General features: G+C 42.6%; 2 protein-coding genes across 9 annotated transcripts in view; both read right to left on the bottom strand.

The window, feature by feature from the left end:
- RPS6KA3 (ribosomal protein S6 kinase A3) overlaps window positions 1-15,042 on the bottom strand; it is a 133,232-nt gene that overhangs the window by 38,862 nt on the left and 79,328 nt on the right. For all 8 annotated transcript variants that reach the window (XM_059678547.1, XM_059678550.1, XM_059678548.1 and 5 more), the window contains 3 exons: window positions 6,073-6,161; window positions 5,816-5,880; window positions 5,637-5,739 (listed from right to left, as the gene is read on the bottom strand). In XM_059678547.1, the coding sequence (XP_059534530.1) occupies window positions 5,637-5,739; window positions 5,816-5,880; window positions 6,073-6,161 (257 nt within the window). The remainder of the gene's footprint in view (window positions 1-5,636; window positions 5,740-5,815; window positions 5,881-6,072; window positions 6,162-15,042) is intronic.
- On the bottom strand, window positions 13,587-14,979 carry LOC132223985 (acylpyruvase FAHD1, mitochondrial-like). The gene has a single exon (XM_059679032.1). The coding sequence runs from the start codon at window positions 14,851-14,853 to the stop codon at window positions 14,188-14,190; it is 666 nt and encodes a 221-aa protein (XP_059535015.1). The 5' UTR covers window positions 14,854-14,979; the 3' UTR covers window positions 13,587-14,187.

Below are 15,042 nucleotides of genomic sequence, written 5' to 3'. Positions count from 1 at the left end.
ATTAAGGGAAGAATTGTCCACATTATAATCTTTCACACTTTTTTCTGGAATTCTACATCTCAGGCACCTAGTACTTTCAGGATAACCCAGGGAGGCACTGTACCAGATCTGCCCTGATGCCTTATTTCCATCATAACTCTAATATCATATTCCCTCAGAGTCCAGAAAATAGCAAATTCACTTAAGAATATAATAAATCGATGGATTACTGGGCTAATGCTATTTTAAATTAGCACTGTCCCATAGAATTGCCTGCAGTGATGAACATTTTCTTTATCTGTGCTGTCCAAAATGGTAGCCACTAGCCACATGCAACTACTGAGCATCTGAAATGTGGTTAGTGTGACTGGGAAACAAAAATTTTAATTTTAATTAACTTAGGTTTAAATAACCACATGTGGCTACTGGCTACCATATTGGATGGTGCAGCCCTAAATGGTAACCTACCAATGTTATGGCTCCTGGTTAGGGGGAGATACAAGGGTGACTTACAGATAATTTAGGAGAAAAGAATTTAGTTCAGTGGTCTCAATACATAATGTCAGAATTTAAAAATCTAAGCTACAAGTTAAAAATTATTATATATATTTAAGGAACAAAAGTAATTTCTAGGATAATCATGGTATGCAATCCTTAAAATATATTTTATGACACAATATGTATTGTTATTCAAATTATTTGTTGGAATCTACTGGCATTAATAGAAGTAGAAAAATGCTTTTGCAGTATAGCTAATGTTCTTTTTAAAGACATAAATATAAACACACAATTAGGCATACTAATATTTATAAACATACTCTAAAGGCTAAGGGCAAGCAAAAAACACAAATAGGTAAATGTACTTAAACATCAACTCTGTATAAAGGGCTTTTTGAATATCAGCTTGATATTCTCAGCAATATATAGTTTAGTAAATTTTAAAATGATTATTATACTGAAAACGTCTGCTAAGAGAACCTATCTGGGCAGAATCCAATATAGAACTGCTCTATTCTGAGATTTTTCCCTCTACCAGGACAAACTGTATTGAGAAAGCAAAGTAAAACACCACTACATGTCAACTCTATGCATATCACTGTCCATGTATTTGCTAAAATTTTGTCCATACATTAATCCAAATTTCTAAGACTGTCTCATAAAAAGAATAAACACCATTCAATGCTCAATGTAGATTGTGAAGATTTTGTCTAGAAAGCTTTATAGCAAGGTTTGAGTGATGTATTTTATGGAAAAAAATAGGGGCCCGGTGCACGAAATTCGTGCACTGGGTGTGTGTGGGGGGGGAGTGTCCCTCAGCCCAGCTTGCCCCCTCTCACATACTGGGAGCCCTCAGGCGTTGACCCCCATCACCCTCCAATCGCAGGATCGGCCCCTTGCCCAGGCCTGACGCCTCTGACAGAGGTGTCAGGCCTGGGCAGGGGACCCTCATTTCCCCCCATCACTGGTTCTGCCCCCAGCCCAGGCCTGATGCCTCTGGCCCAGGCGTCAGGCCTGGGCAGGGGACCCCCAGACCCCTCCGATTGCTGGCTCTGCCCCTTGCCCAGGCCTGATGCCTCGGCCAGAGGCGTAGACCCCCATCACCCTCCGATCGCCTGATCGGCCCCTTGCCCAGGCCTGATGCCTCCGCCAGAGGTGTCAGGCTTGGACAGGGGACCCCCATCTCCCCCTGATCACTGGCTCTGGTCCCCGCCCAGGCCTGAGGCCTCTGGCCCAGGAATCATGCCTGGGCAGGGGACCCCCATCTCCCTCTGATCGCTTGCTCCACCTCCCGCCCAAGCCTGACGCCTCTGACCCAGGCTTCAGGCTTGGGCAAGGGGACCATCATATCCCTCCAATCCCCGGCTCCGCTCCCCACCCAGGCCGATGCCTCGGCCAGAGGAGTTGACCCTCATCACCCTCCGATGACCAATCACCAGATCGGTCCCTTGACCAGGCCTGAGGCCTCCGGCAGAGGTGTCAGGCCTGGGCAGGGGACCCCCAGTTCCCCGCAGTTGCAGACTCCGCCCCTGCCCAGGCCTAACGCCTCTGGCCTAGGCGTCTGGCCCGGGCAGCGGGGACCCGCAGTGGCAGCGGGGGGGCGCCGCGATCGTGCGGGCTCCGCCCTTGCCCCTGCAGGATGCCTCTGGCCTAGGCGTCCGGCCCGGGCAGCGGGGACTCGCAGCTGCAGCGGCCCTGCGATCGTGGGCTTCGCTTTAGGCCCAGGCAAGGGACCCCTAGCTCCTGGGACTGCCAGCTTCGACCATGCCCAGCTCCCATCGCTGGCTCCACCCCTACTTCCTGCTATCAGTGGCCAGTGCAGAAAAGGCACCTGATTTTCTGATCATGGCTGGGGGGCAGGGCAAAGGCGGCCCTGCCGCCCAGCTCTTAGCTCCCCCCTGGGTTTCCGATCACTGTCAGTGGCAGGGGGCTTCGTCCTGCTTTCCCTTTTGCCTCCCTGCATTGTGCCTACATATGCAAATTAACCGCCATCTTGTTGGCAGTTAACTGCCAATCTTAGTTGGCAGTTAATTTGCATATAGCCCTGATTAGCCAATGAAAAGGGTAGCTCGTATGCCAATTACCATTTTTCTCTTTTATTAGTGTAGATATGTAAGTATACTTTCTATTTATTTACTTGTCAATGATAAACCTGGGGTCCGGTACACCTAAATGAGAGAGTATTAGAGTACAAAACACATCATCATGTATAAACATATGCTAATTAATGAAATATAGATGATCATTTCAAAGTTATTTCTATAATAAAGCATGATTCAGGATATGGTTTATTTTGAAGTTATCAATGCTCATATAAAGTTTAAGTTATGTTTGGGATTTGAACTTTACAAGTACTTCCAGAATATCACCTAATATTAGAATTTTAACGAGAACTATACTAAAGAGTATTTCATGTAAAAATAGCTACAGGTAATAAACACACAAATAGTTTTTCCATATAAATAGAATCAAAGTTTAAGGCACAATATAACTTGCTACAAGATTTCACAAGGATCTTAAGCGCTTTAAAATGCTGTAAAGGATTTCCTAATTACTTAGTTACTAGAGGCCCGATGCACAAAATTCGTGCAAGAGTAGGTCTTCCTTCCTCTGGCTGCCAGCACCGGCTTCCCTCTGGCACCCGGAACCTGGGCTTCCCTCCAGCCGCCGGCAAGCACCCGGGACCCAGGCTTCCCTCACAGCCCTGGCTTCGCACAGAAGGTCGTCAGGAAGGACATCTGGTCTAATTAGCATATTACAATTTTATTATTTTAGACGAGAGGCTCGGTGCATGAAATTTGTGTGTGTGTGTGTGGGGGGGGGTGTCCCGCAGCCCCGCCTGCACCCCCTCCAATCTGGGACCCCTCGGGGGATGTCCGGCAGTCAGACATCCCTCTTGCAATCCGGGACCGCTGGCTCCTAACAGCTTGCCTGCCTGCCTTCATGATCACCCCCTAACTGCCCTCCCCTGCCAGCCTGATTGACCCTAATTGCTCTCCCCTGCTGGCCTTATCGCCCCTAATCACCTCTGCAACAGCCCTTGCCACCGTGGCTTTTTCCGGAAGAATGTCTGGAAGATGTCTGGTCCAATTAGCATATTGCCCTTTTATTGGTATAGACTAGAGGCCCGGTGCACAAAAATTTGTGCACTTGGGGGGGGAGGGGGGGGTCCCTCAGCCCGGCCTGTGCCCTCTCGCAGTCTGGGACCCCTCAGGGGATGACCATCTGCTGGCTTAGGCTTGCTCCCTGGGGGATTGGGCCTAAGATGGCAATCAGTCATCCCTCTGGCAGCCTGGCAGCCCTCGGGGGATGTCCACTTGCCAGCGGGGAACAGGCCTAAACTGCAGTCAGACATCCTTAGGGCTGCTGAGGAGGCAGGAGAGGCTCCCACCACCACTGCTGTACTGGCAGCCATCAGCCTGGCTTGTGGCTGAGCAGAGCTCCTCTCATGTGAGAGCACCCTGACCACCAGAGGGCAGCTCCTGCATTGAGTGTCTGTCCCCTGGTGGTCAGTGTGTGTCATAGTGACCAGTCATTCCCAGTCCTTCTGCTGTTAGGGTCAGTTTGCATATTACCCTGTTACTATATAGGATAGAGGCCTGGTGCACAGGTGGGTGCCAGCTGGTTTGCCCTGACGGGTGTCCTGGATCAGGGTGGGGGTCCCCACTGGGGTGCCAGGCCAGCCTGGGTGAGGGGATGATGGCTGTTTGCAGCTGGTCACACACCCTTCAGGGTGGGGTTCCCCACTGGGGTGCCTGGCCAGCCTGGGTGAGGGGATGATGGCTGTTTGCAGCTGGTCACACACCCTTCAGGGTGGGGTTCCCCACTGGGGTGCCTGGCCAGCCTGGGTGAGGGGATGATGGCTGTTTGCAGCTGGTCACACACCCTTCAGGGTGGGGGTCCTCACTGGGGTGCCTGGCCAGCCTGGGTGAGGGGATGATGGCTGTTTGCAGCTGGTCACACACCCTTCAGGGTGGGGTTCCCCACTGGGGTGCCTTGCCAGCCTGGATGAGGGGATGATGGCTGTTTGCAGCTGGTCACACACCCTTCAGGGTGGGGGTCCTCACTGGGGTGCCTGGCCAGCCTGGGTGAGGGGATGATGGCTGTTTGCAGCTAGTCACACACCCTTCAGGGTGGGGTTCCCCACTGGGGTGCCTGGCCAGTCTGGGTGAGGGGCTGAGGGCCGTTTTCAGGCTGGTGGGTGACTGAAGCTTCCAACCTCTACTTTTTTTCTTTTTTTTCTTATTCTGGGATTTATTTACCTTCTATGGCTGTCACTGGAGCTGAAAGACGGCTTTAGCTCTGAGGCTTGGCTCCAGCTCTGAGACCTCGGCTGCTGAAAGCAGGTATCTGGGCTTTGTTTAGCTTGTATAATTGAAACACTGTTGCAACTCAAGCTCTGAGGCCCAGCTGGCTGAAAGCAGGTTTCTGGAGATTGTTTAGCTTCTATAATTGCAACATAGTTGCTTAGAGTGCAGCTCAGAGCTTGGCGGTGGCAGGCGGGGAACCTTGGCTTCCTCCATCACTGGAGCAAGCAAGCCTCCTGTTTGCTTCAGCTGCCTGGCTGCCGGCCGCCATCTTGGTTGGCAGTTAATTTGTATATTGCCCTGATTAGCCAATGGGAAGCGTGTCGGAGGTATGGTTAATTACCACGTTTGTCTATTATTAGATAGGATTGTGGCAGGGATGTGGTATGAATGGCTACCATATTGGATGGTGCAGCCCTAAATGGTAACCTACCAATGCTATGGCTCCTGGTTAGGGGGAGATACAAGGGTGACCTACAGATAATTTAGGAGAAAAGAATTTAGTGCAGTGGTCTCAAGACATAATGTCAGAATCTAAAAATTAAACTGGAAAAGATTTCCTGATTGAACAAGAAAAATATTATTGCCTGAACAGTGTGACTCAGTGGCTGAGCATTGACGCATGCACCAGGAGGTTGCCAGTTCGACTCTGGTCAGTGCACATGCTTGGATTGATGGCTCAATCCCCAGTAGGGGGTGTGCAGGAGGTAGCCAATTGATGATGTTTCTCTCTCATTGATATTTCTATCTCTCTATCCTCTCCCTTCCCCCCTCTCTAAAAATCAATAAAAACATATTTTAAACAAATTAAAAATATATTCTTATATTTGGGTTTTCATGTTTTCTCCTTACCTTTGGGAGTTTTTGCAGTAAACTCAGGATCAAAATAGAATGTATCTTCAGGCCTGCCAGTTGCAGGTTTAAAAGGTGGATGAATTTCTCTTCTGTATAGTTTCTGAAGGAAAAAAGAGAGACTTAGACATGTGTTAATTATAAAAAAAAAGTCAAGTAAGTTTTCATTCTATACTTACATTCCAATCTATTGTTGAGAAAAATAAATGTCTTTTAATTTCTTCCACTCCATCTGGTCCTGCACCTGTCAAAAATTAACCAGTTTTGATTAAATGGTTATTTTATTTCAAGGAGGAATATATATTGTTTATTTAGACTTCATTTTTAATATTTGTCCTAATAGTTCATAATCCCACAACAAAAACAAATATTAGCCCCCCCTTCCCCCAAACCAAATCCCAACAAACACACAAAAGAAACAAAATAAAAATGTTACCTAATCTGTTTGCAGGATTTCGTTTGAAAAGCATTCGTAAAAGACTCTGGGCTTCAGGACTCAAAAACTGTGGCATCCCAAGTTTAGCTCTAAATAATAAATCCACATGATAACATTTTATTTTTTGGAGGTAACTGTATTTTATTTTTAAAATTAAATTTTTATTTTAAGACAATTGTGGATTCACACTCAGTTGTAAGAAATGAGAGAGAGAGAGAGAGAGAGAGAGAGAGAGAGAGAGAGAGAGAGAGAGAGAGAGAGAGAATGTGTACCCTTTACCAAGTTTAGTCTAAAGGTAACATCTTATAAAACTATAGTACACTGTCATAACTAGGATATTGACATTGGTACAATCCACTGATCTCATTCAGATGTCTCCAGTTTTAATTGCATTGTGTGTGTGTATGTGTGTGTGTGTGTGTTTAGTTCTATCACAAATAAAGGTTCTTATATCCAACACTACAGTAAAAATACTGACCAGTTCATCACCACCAGGATCCCTCATGTTGCCCCTTCATAACCGCACCCACATTTCTCTCTCCCGAATTCCTAACTACTGGAGACCACTAAGCTTTTCTCCATTTCTATATTTTTGTCATTTTAAGAATGTTATGTAAATGGGGTCATACAGTAGGTAAGCTTTTTTTTTTCTTACTCAGCATGAATTCCCTTCAGATGTATCCAAGTTATTGTGTATACTGATAGTTCATTCCTTTTCATTGCTAAGTAATAGTATTCCATGGCACAAACGTACCACATTTTGTTTATATATTTCCCTGTTAAACTAGGATACCTGGATTGTGTCCAGTTTTGGGCTACTATAAACAAAGTTGCTAAGACCATTTGTGTATAAAGTTTTGGTGTGAACACATAATAATTTTAGTCCATAATGCCCTAATGAACTGTTTCATTTTTCAGAATTTTACAAAAAGCACTATTGTGAGAGTAAGATCATCTGAGTCCTAGTTCTGGCTCTTTTCTAAGAACTTTGTGACCTTGGAAAAGTCAATCCCCTTGGGCCTGTTACCACTTCTTCATAAGCAAGGGGATGGGACATTAGATCAATGGTTCTTAAACTGTAACCTTGGAACCCCTTTTGAAAAGGAATTTAAGAAATCCAAGATTTAAAACTGCTAAAAGAACATGTGCTTCTTACGTTTATTTTTCTTTCTCATTCCCTTTAATAGCCATGCAGGGAAGAGGAGTTGGTGGGAAAGGGGTCTGTGGAATATTTGAGATTGTAGCACACAGTCTGAAAACCACTGGCCTGGATGAGCTTGAAGGTCTGTTTCAACTCTAATATATAATTTTATTCTTTTCTCCAACCTACAAATTATGGAAACCAATGATCCTATAAGTACGAAAATAGTAACAGTTGGAGAAAATGGCTAGCAGAGAAATTTCTATTTCAGAAATAGATCCACTTATTATTCAGCGTGTTTTTGAGCTACTATGTGCTAAACACTGCTTAGTGCTGAGGGTACAGAGATAAAGACAGCCTCCGATGGGTAGTAGGGAAGATGGATATAGATAATCCTGGTAATTTAAGAGACAAATCCAGAAGGACATATGGAAAGAATGCTAAGGAAACGGGAATATCAAATTTAGCACAAGAGATTGTGAAAAGTCTTCCATGCAATTTAAAGGTTGAGAATTTATTCATTTGGCCAGTGTTTCTCCAACATTTTACTGAATAGCATTAATCTCTCTAGATAGTTAACAACAACAAACATTTTCATGGTACAATGAGTTTGTGGAATGCTATTATATCCCCTTGCTGAAACCATAGAATTTAATACATTACATATAAAAGGCTGAGACATCTAGAGTAAAAAAAAAAAAATCAGTATTTTTCTAAACATTTGTTTCTAACAACTCTTTCTCAGAGAATACCCATTAACATCTTATAGAGTTAGGGTTCTGTTGAACAAATCTGGGGAAACATTACTATATTAGGTAATAGGGATACAGCAGTGGTCTTTAAACAGTGGACTAACATGATCAGATTTATTTTCAAGAAGGTAACTCCAAGGGTAGTATAAAATTATCTGGAGTGGGAAGCACTGGTAGGTAATAGACAGTCTACTTAGAAGCTTTGACCCATTAGTGTGCGTGGGAGATCACCATGGTCTGAAAACTGTAAGCAGTTCAATGCAAAGGAAAGGCTGAGACTCTAAAATATTTCTGACAGAATTTGGTGAATACCTGCATATGCAAGAAAAAAATAAAAAATGATTTCCAGGTTTTTGGCTGCATGGAAATGCTACTAATTGGGAATACAAGAGAAAAAGTACAGCAAATAGAGATAAAAATGTTAAGTGATGCATGTCATACATTTTGGGAGAACTAGGCAAGGGAATAAATGAAAATATAGGTCTGGTGTCTGATAAGTTAAGGTAAGAAAGTGTGATCTGGGAGTAATTAAAATGCTGAAAGTAGTTATAAGGGAAGACAGGAAAGTGAGCACAGAGGGGCAGAAAAGCATTTTAGAGATGGAACCCTGGGTAACAAGAACATTTAAAAGGGATCAGAATAAGTACAATTTGGGCATCAAAAATAATGAATGCAATTGGTTGACTCACACTGATTATTAAATCCCACAAGTTCATTATAGGGAAAAAAAGGCAAAACTAACATAAAAACCAAAGTCATTGGACACAACCCCCAATGAAAGTAATTAGGGCTCTCACAACTAAATTAAGAAAATAATTAAACATTTATTCTGCCTTTCTTCTTTGAGCCTTATTTAAAGGTAACTAAATAGCCCTAGTTGAAGAGGGAAAGTTCATTGTTTCAAAAACAACAACAACAAAACAACAACAACAAAAAACCAAAAACAAAACACCAAAAACACAACCACCACCCAACTAATAAATGAAAGAATAACAGTAATAGAAAACCACTATTTTGAAGCCCTAGTGAAATAATTGTTTCAAGTAATGATTATCAATAGATGAAACCAACAGATGAAAGCCTGACAGGGAACTTTACAATGGAGGAATCAGTTGTAGCCATGGGAACTAATCATTTAAAGTGGAACAACCAGATGTAAGCCTCTTGATGTGATGCAACAGCATGAGCTATGAAATAATCTTGCCAAAAAAGTTTAACCAGAAACAGAATAAAGGAACAAGTTAAATGGTATCACAGGAGAATAAAGATATTTGCATACTCCTACAAAAAGAATTGTTATGTTACCATGGTAGCAAGAGAGCCACCAAAACTGGTTTTAAATCCATTCAATTGATGAAAGACAACTTGCCCAGGTGTACATAGTTGTTGTTTTTGCAAACCAACCAATGGCTCTCTGTGAAAATTAGCCAAACACTAACCACACCTGAATGCCAATTGACCAAAGTAACCACATTCTTAGAGATGATGTCAATCTACTCATGGCCCTGAAAAGCTGCCACGTCTTGAACTCCACCCTTCCCCAAAACCATATAAAGCAGTGGTTCTCAACCTTCCTAATGCCTCGACCCTTTAATAAGTTCCTCATGTTGTGGTGACCACCAACCATAAAATTTTTTTGTTGCTTCTTCATAACTGTAATTTTGCTACTGTTATGAATCATAAATATCTGATATGCAGGATGTATTTTCATTGTTACAAATTGAACATAATTAAAGCATAGTGATTAATCACAAAAACAATATGTAATTATATATGTGTTTTCCGATGATCTTAGGCGACCCCTGTGAAAGGGTCGTTCGACCCCCAAAGGGGTCGCGACCCACAGGTTGAGAACCGCTGATATAAAGGAACAGTGGTCTGCTCTCCTTGGAAAGACTTTACTGAACCAGCATTGCCTTCCTTACTATAGTAAGCAATACAATCAGCGTTGTGCTTTTTGTTTCAGATATTGAGAGTGGTCTTATCTTCTCACAGACAAAATTAGAAAAAAATAATTCTAAACTGACTGACTTGGTTTCTACAAGTAAGTGCCAAGGGGGTGGGGCAGGGGTAGAATGTTCTAGGTGAACAGAAGCGTAAGAAATACAACCAAATGAAATAAGCAGACTTAATTTAGGACTATAAAAACACCATTTTGGAGACTACCGGAAAAATCTGGTGAAACATTGGTATTAGATAATACCCCAAAATTATTACTACTTTTGTTAGATGTGGTTATGTAAGAAAACATCCATATTTTTTAGTGATGCAAACTGAAGTAGGTGAGAAATGACATGTTTGGAATGCTTAAAATATTTCAGTAAATTAGAAAAAAAGGAATACTTGAAACAAATTTCACAAAATCTTGATGACTGTTGAATCTGGGTGAGTGATATATGTGTGTTCACTGTATTATTCTATTTTTGCAAATTTATGTTTGAAAAATTTCATAATTAAAAAGAGAAAGGCAGGCAGAGAAGAAATGGTCAAGCAAGAGACCAAAAGAGGAATGGTTAGAGGTAGGAGAAGCCAATGGGAGCAGGAAAAACTAAGGGGGGAGGGAGTGGCCAACAATGTCAAAGACCTTTCAGATCTTCCTTAACTGTCCCATCTAAAATGGCTCCTGCCCTTGCCCCCACACTTCAAGAGTACCCTGGTTTATTATCCCTATTCCTCCTATTAATATCTGAAATTATCATATTTATTTGTTTAAATATTAATTCCTGTCTGCCCCAGTAGAATGCAAACTCTGTTTGACCACAGAAGATCTTGTCAGTCTTGTTCACACTGCCTCCTAAGTATCTGTAACAAGATTTCAATCATCTGTTGAATGAATTGTGTGAAGACATGGTAAAAAGTCACCTTTCAAATAATCTGCCACTGGATTAAGCAACTAAATCACTCATGACAATAGTGAGAGAAGTTTCAATAGAGTAGTGGGAAGGAATGACAGACTACAGAACAAAAGCAGCCCAAAAATGCTAAAAGAAAGACTATTCTTTAAAGAGGCTTGTGTTGAAACGATGCAGGAAGATGGCGCAGAAACTTGGAACGCAAGGCAGGTCAAAAAAGTTGTTTCTCTTTTCCAACAATAGAGTGTATTTGTTAGCTTAAAGCAGTGATGGCGAACCTTTTGAGCTCGGCATGTCAGCATTTTGAAAAACCCTAACTTAACTCTGGTGCCATGTCACATACAGAAATTTTTTGATATTTGCAACCATAGTAAAACAAAGACTTATATTTTTGATATTTATTTTATATATTTAAATGCCATTTAACAACGAAAAATCAACCAAAAAAATGAGTTCGCGTGTCATCGGTTCGCCATCACTGGCTTAAAGAAAAGGGCCAGAGTAGATGGGAGTGATAAAGGTTCAGTGAACATTCATTTATACAGCAAACATTTTAAACCTTTTTCTTTATTGTGAAGAAAAACATAAAGTGCAAAACAATCCTAACCAGAATACACAGCTCAATGATTTACCACAAAGTGAATAGTCATCTGACTAAGAAATGTAACATTGCTAGAACCCTTCATCCAATGTAACCACTTTCCTTATTTTGCCTCAGGCTCTTGTGATCTAAATGTAGACCCTAAAATCTAGGCTTTAGTTCATCTGTTTTTAAAACTTTATAAATAGAATCATATAGCATTCATTCTTTTGTGTCTGAACTGCCTTTGCTCAACATTCTTATGAGATTTACCCAAGTTGTTGCATATAACTGTGGTTTGTTCATTTTCTTTGCTATACGTCACATTACACCCATGGGCTAAAGGCTTCAGCCTGTTTTTATATGGATTTCAAGCTAGGAATGGTTTTTTACAATTTTTTAAGTATTGGAAACAAAAATAAACATTAAGAATATGTGACAGAGGCTGTGTCTGGCCTGAAAACCCTAAAATATTTACAAGTAGTACGTCAACCCCTGCTGTATTCCATTATATAAATATACCATAATTTATCAATCCATTCTACAGTTAATGATTGATCCAGTTTCCATTTTTTGACTATGACAAATAATGCTGTTATGAACATCTTTGTACTTGATGTTTTTTTTGTTTTTTTTAAAAAAATATACTTTATTGATTTTTTACAGAGAGGAAGGGAGAGGGATAGAGAGTCAGAAACATCAATGAGAGAGAAACATCCATCAGCTGCCTCCTGCACACCCCCTACTGGGATGTGCCCACAACCAAGGTACATGCCCTTGACAGGAATCAAACCTGGGACCCTTCAGTCTGCAGGCCGACGCTCTATCCACTAGCCAAACTGGTTAGGGCTGTACTTAGTGTTTTTTTAAAAATATATTTTATTGATTTTTTACAGAGAGGAAGGGAGAGGGATAGAGAGTTAGAAACATCAATGAGAGAGAAACATCAATCAGCTGCCTCCTGCACACCCCCCAATGGGGATGTGTCCACAACCAAGGTACATGCCCTTGACTGGAATCAAACCTCAGACCCTTCAGTCCGCAGGCCGACGCTCTATCCACTGAGCGAAACCGGTCAGGGCTGTACTTGTTTTTTGATGTGCAAGTACCTTGATGCACATAAACTGGTGCATGCCTAAAAGTGGAATTATTGGATATATATATGATTTCAGAAGATAATGCCAAAAACTGCTTTCCAAAGTGGTTATAAAAGTATTTATATTCCTTCCAGCTATGTATAAAAGTTACCACTGCTCCACATACTGTCAGCACTTTGTACTGTCAGCCTTTTTACTGTTAGTCATTCTGGTGGGTATGTGGTTGTAGCTTGTTGTGGCTTTAACTTGCATTTTCTGATTAATGAGGGTAAGCATCTTTCTATAAGTTTATTGGCCAATGAAATCCCTGTGTTCTCTACCCAATGTTTCTATTAGGCTGTCTTTTTCTTATTGATCGACTGGAGCTTTTGATATATTCTGGATATAAGCCCTTTGTTGGTTATATGTGTCACAATTTTCTTCTCTACTCTTTCTTAATGGAATCTTTTGATGAGAAAAGGTTATTGATTTTAATGTAGTAATCATATATCAATCTTTTCTTTTCTAACTAGTGCTTTTTGTGTGTGAAGATTACTCTTCCTACCCCTAAGATCATGAAAATATTATTCCATATACTTCTAGAATACTTTTTGCCTTTTTACATAAGCAAGTATGTATGTATATACATATACACACATATACATATGTAATATACTTGGAGATGATTTTTGTGTTTATTTTTTATTTTTTATTTTTATTTTAGAGAGGGAGAGGGATAGAAACATTGATAAGTTGCCTTCTGCACGCCCCCTACTGGAGACCCAGTGGGCAATCTGGGCGACAACCACTGAGCTACATCAGCCAGGCTCACAATTCTCTCTTAAACTCAGAATCTATGAGCCAGGGTACAAACGAGTGAGGTTGTCATTCATTAACTTATTAAATAAAATTTTAATATATTTTATTGATTTTTTTTACAGAGAAGAAGGGAGAAGGGAATAGAGAGTTAGAAACATGGATGAGAGAGAAACATCGATCAGCTGCCTCTTGCACACCCCCCACTGGGGATGTGCCTGCAACCAAGGTACATGCCCTTGACCGGAATCGAACCTGGGACCCTTGAGTCCGGAGGCCGACGCTCTACCCACTGAGCCAAACCAGTTAGGGCCATTAACTTATTAAATAAAATTTTAAATTAAAATATGTGGAGTAGTGTTTTTCCACATTTCATAAGAATCACATGGAGTGCTGGAGATTAATTCTGTTAATACAGTGGGCCCAGTATGGGCCAGTAATTTGGAAATATTTTTTTTACAAATACCTTCAGATGATTACCATGATCAAGGAAATGTGGGAAACATTCATTTGAAACATGCTTTTCAACTCCCTTTGCATATTTTAATTATTGAACTACTGATCCCAGAATGACTCACTGAAAAGTCTTTTCCAGTCCAGTTTTAGGGAAGTCTTCTGAACATTTCATGCCTCATGGGAGACATCACAAATACTTTCTTCTGTTTGTTTCCTAGAAGACAGACAGGCATTCCTTTCTCCTTTCCATTTCTGATCGGCTGTTCTAGAGCATGTTTTTCTCGGAGTTCCTATCTTCGCTGAGTTGAGACACAGCAACCCAATCAAATCATCTTTAAAATTTGATTTCTTTTTAAAGGAATCACTTTTAATAACCTTTGCTTGCTTCAGTCGAACTCCCTTCTCTTCTGAAACTTAAGAAATTAGGATGCTTTGTATAGACTCAATAGTCTGGCTTTTCCACCTTAAATCTCATACTGACGACCCCGTGTATGCCCGCTTGGATCTCATTGTTTACTTTAACAGGGCCAACTCCCTTCGGCGTCATGGTCAAGATAATATCTACTTCTTCCAAGGCCATTATCTTAGAAACGTAGCTGATGATGTAGGGGATGGTAAAGATCATGGAAGACGTCTCACCCTCCTGCCGTAGTTCTCCATTGACCTTGAGCCAGAGCTTCAGGTTGTGAGGGTCAGGGACCTTTTCTTTGGGCACAAACGCGCTGACGGGGCAGGAGGTGGTGAAGCTCTTGGCCAGGGGCCAGGGTAGCCCCTTCTTCTTGCATTCATCCTGCACGTCCCTGGCGGTCATGTCCAGGCACAGGGCATAGCCGGCCACGTAGTCCATGGCCTCGGCCTCCGGGCCGGCGTGGCCTCGCTTGCCCATCACCACGCCCAGCTCGAGCTCGTGGTGCAGGTTGCGGCTGTAGGCGGGCATGAGGATGGTCGAGCCCTCGGGGGCATAGGCGGTGGACGGCTTCAGGAAGAGCACGGGCTCGCTAAGCACCGCGCTCCCCATCTCCTTGGCGTCGTCCGCGTAGTTCCGGCCCACGCACACGATATTCTTACCCCACTCCCAGAAGCGGGACAGCGGCCTGGAAACCGCCATGGCTCTAGCTAGGCGCCCCTAGAGTCACGTGGATTCGGCCGGGACGGGTCCCCTGACGCCTACGGCTACCCCGAGAGGACGAACTGTCTCCGCGAGCAATCCCGTCCGCGACCGCCCGTTCGGCTTTGTGCTTTGGCTTTGTGCTCCGCCGAAGTCGTGGAGCTCGGCCTCGGGTGAACCGCTGTCCAG

Source organism: Myotis daubentonii, chromosome X, assembly GCF_963259705.1.
Source record: "Myotis daubentonii chromosome X, mMyoDau2.1, whole genome shotgun sequence".
In the NCBI taxonomy this organism is placed as follows: Eukaryota; Metazoa; Chordata; class Mammalia; order Chiroptera; family Vespertilionidae; genus Myotis; species Myotis daubentonii.
Note: the sequence above shows the minus strand (reverse complement) of the source record. Positions and strands in the feature narration are given on the sequence as shown.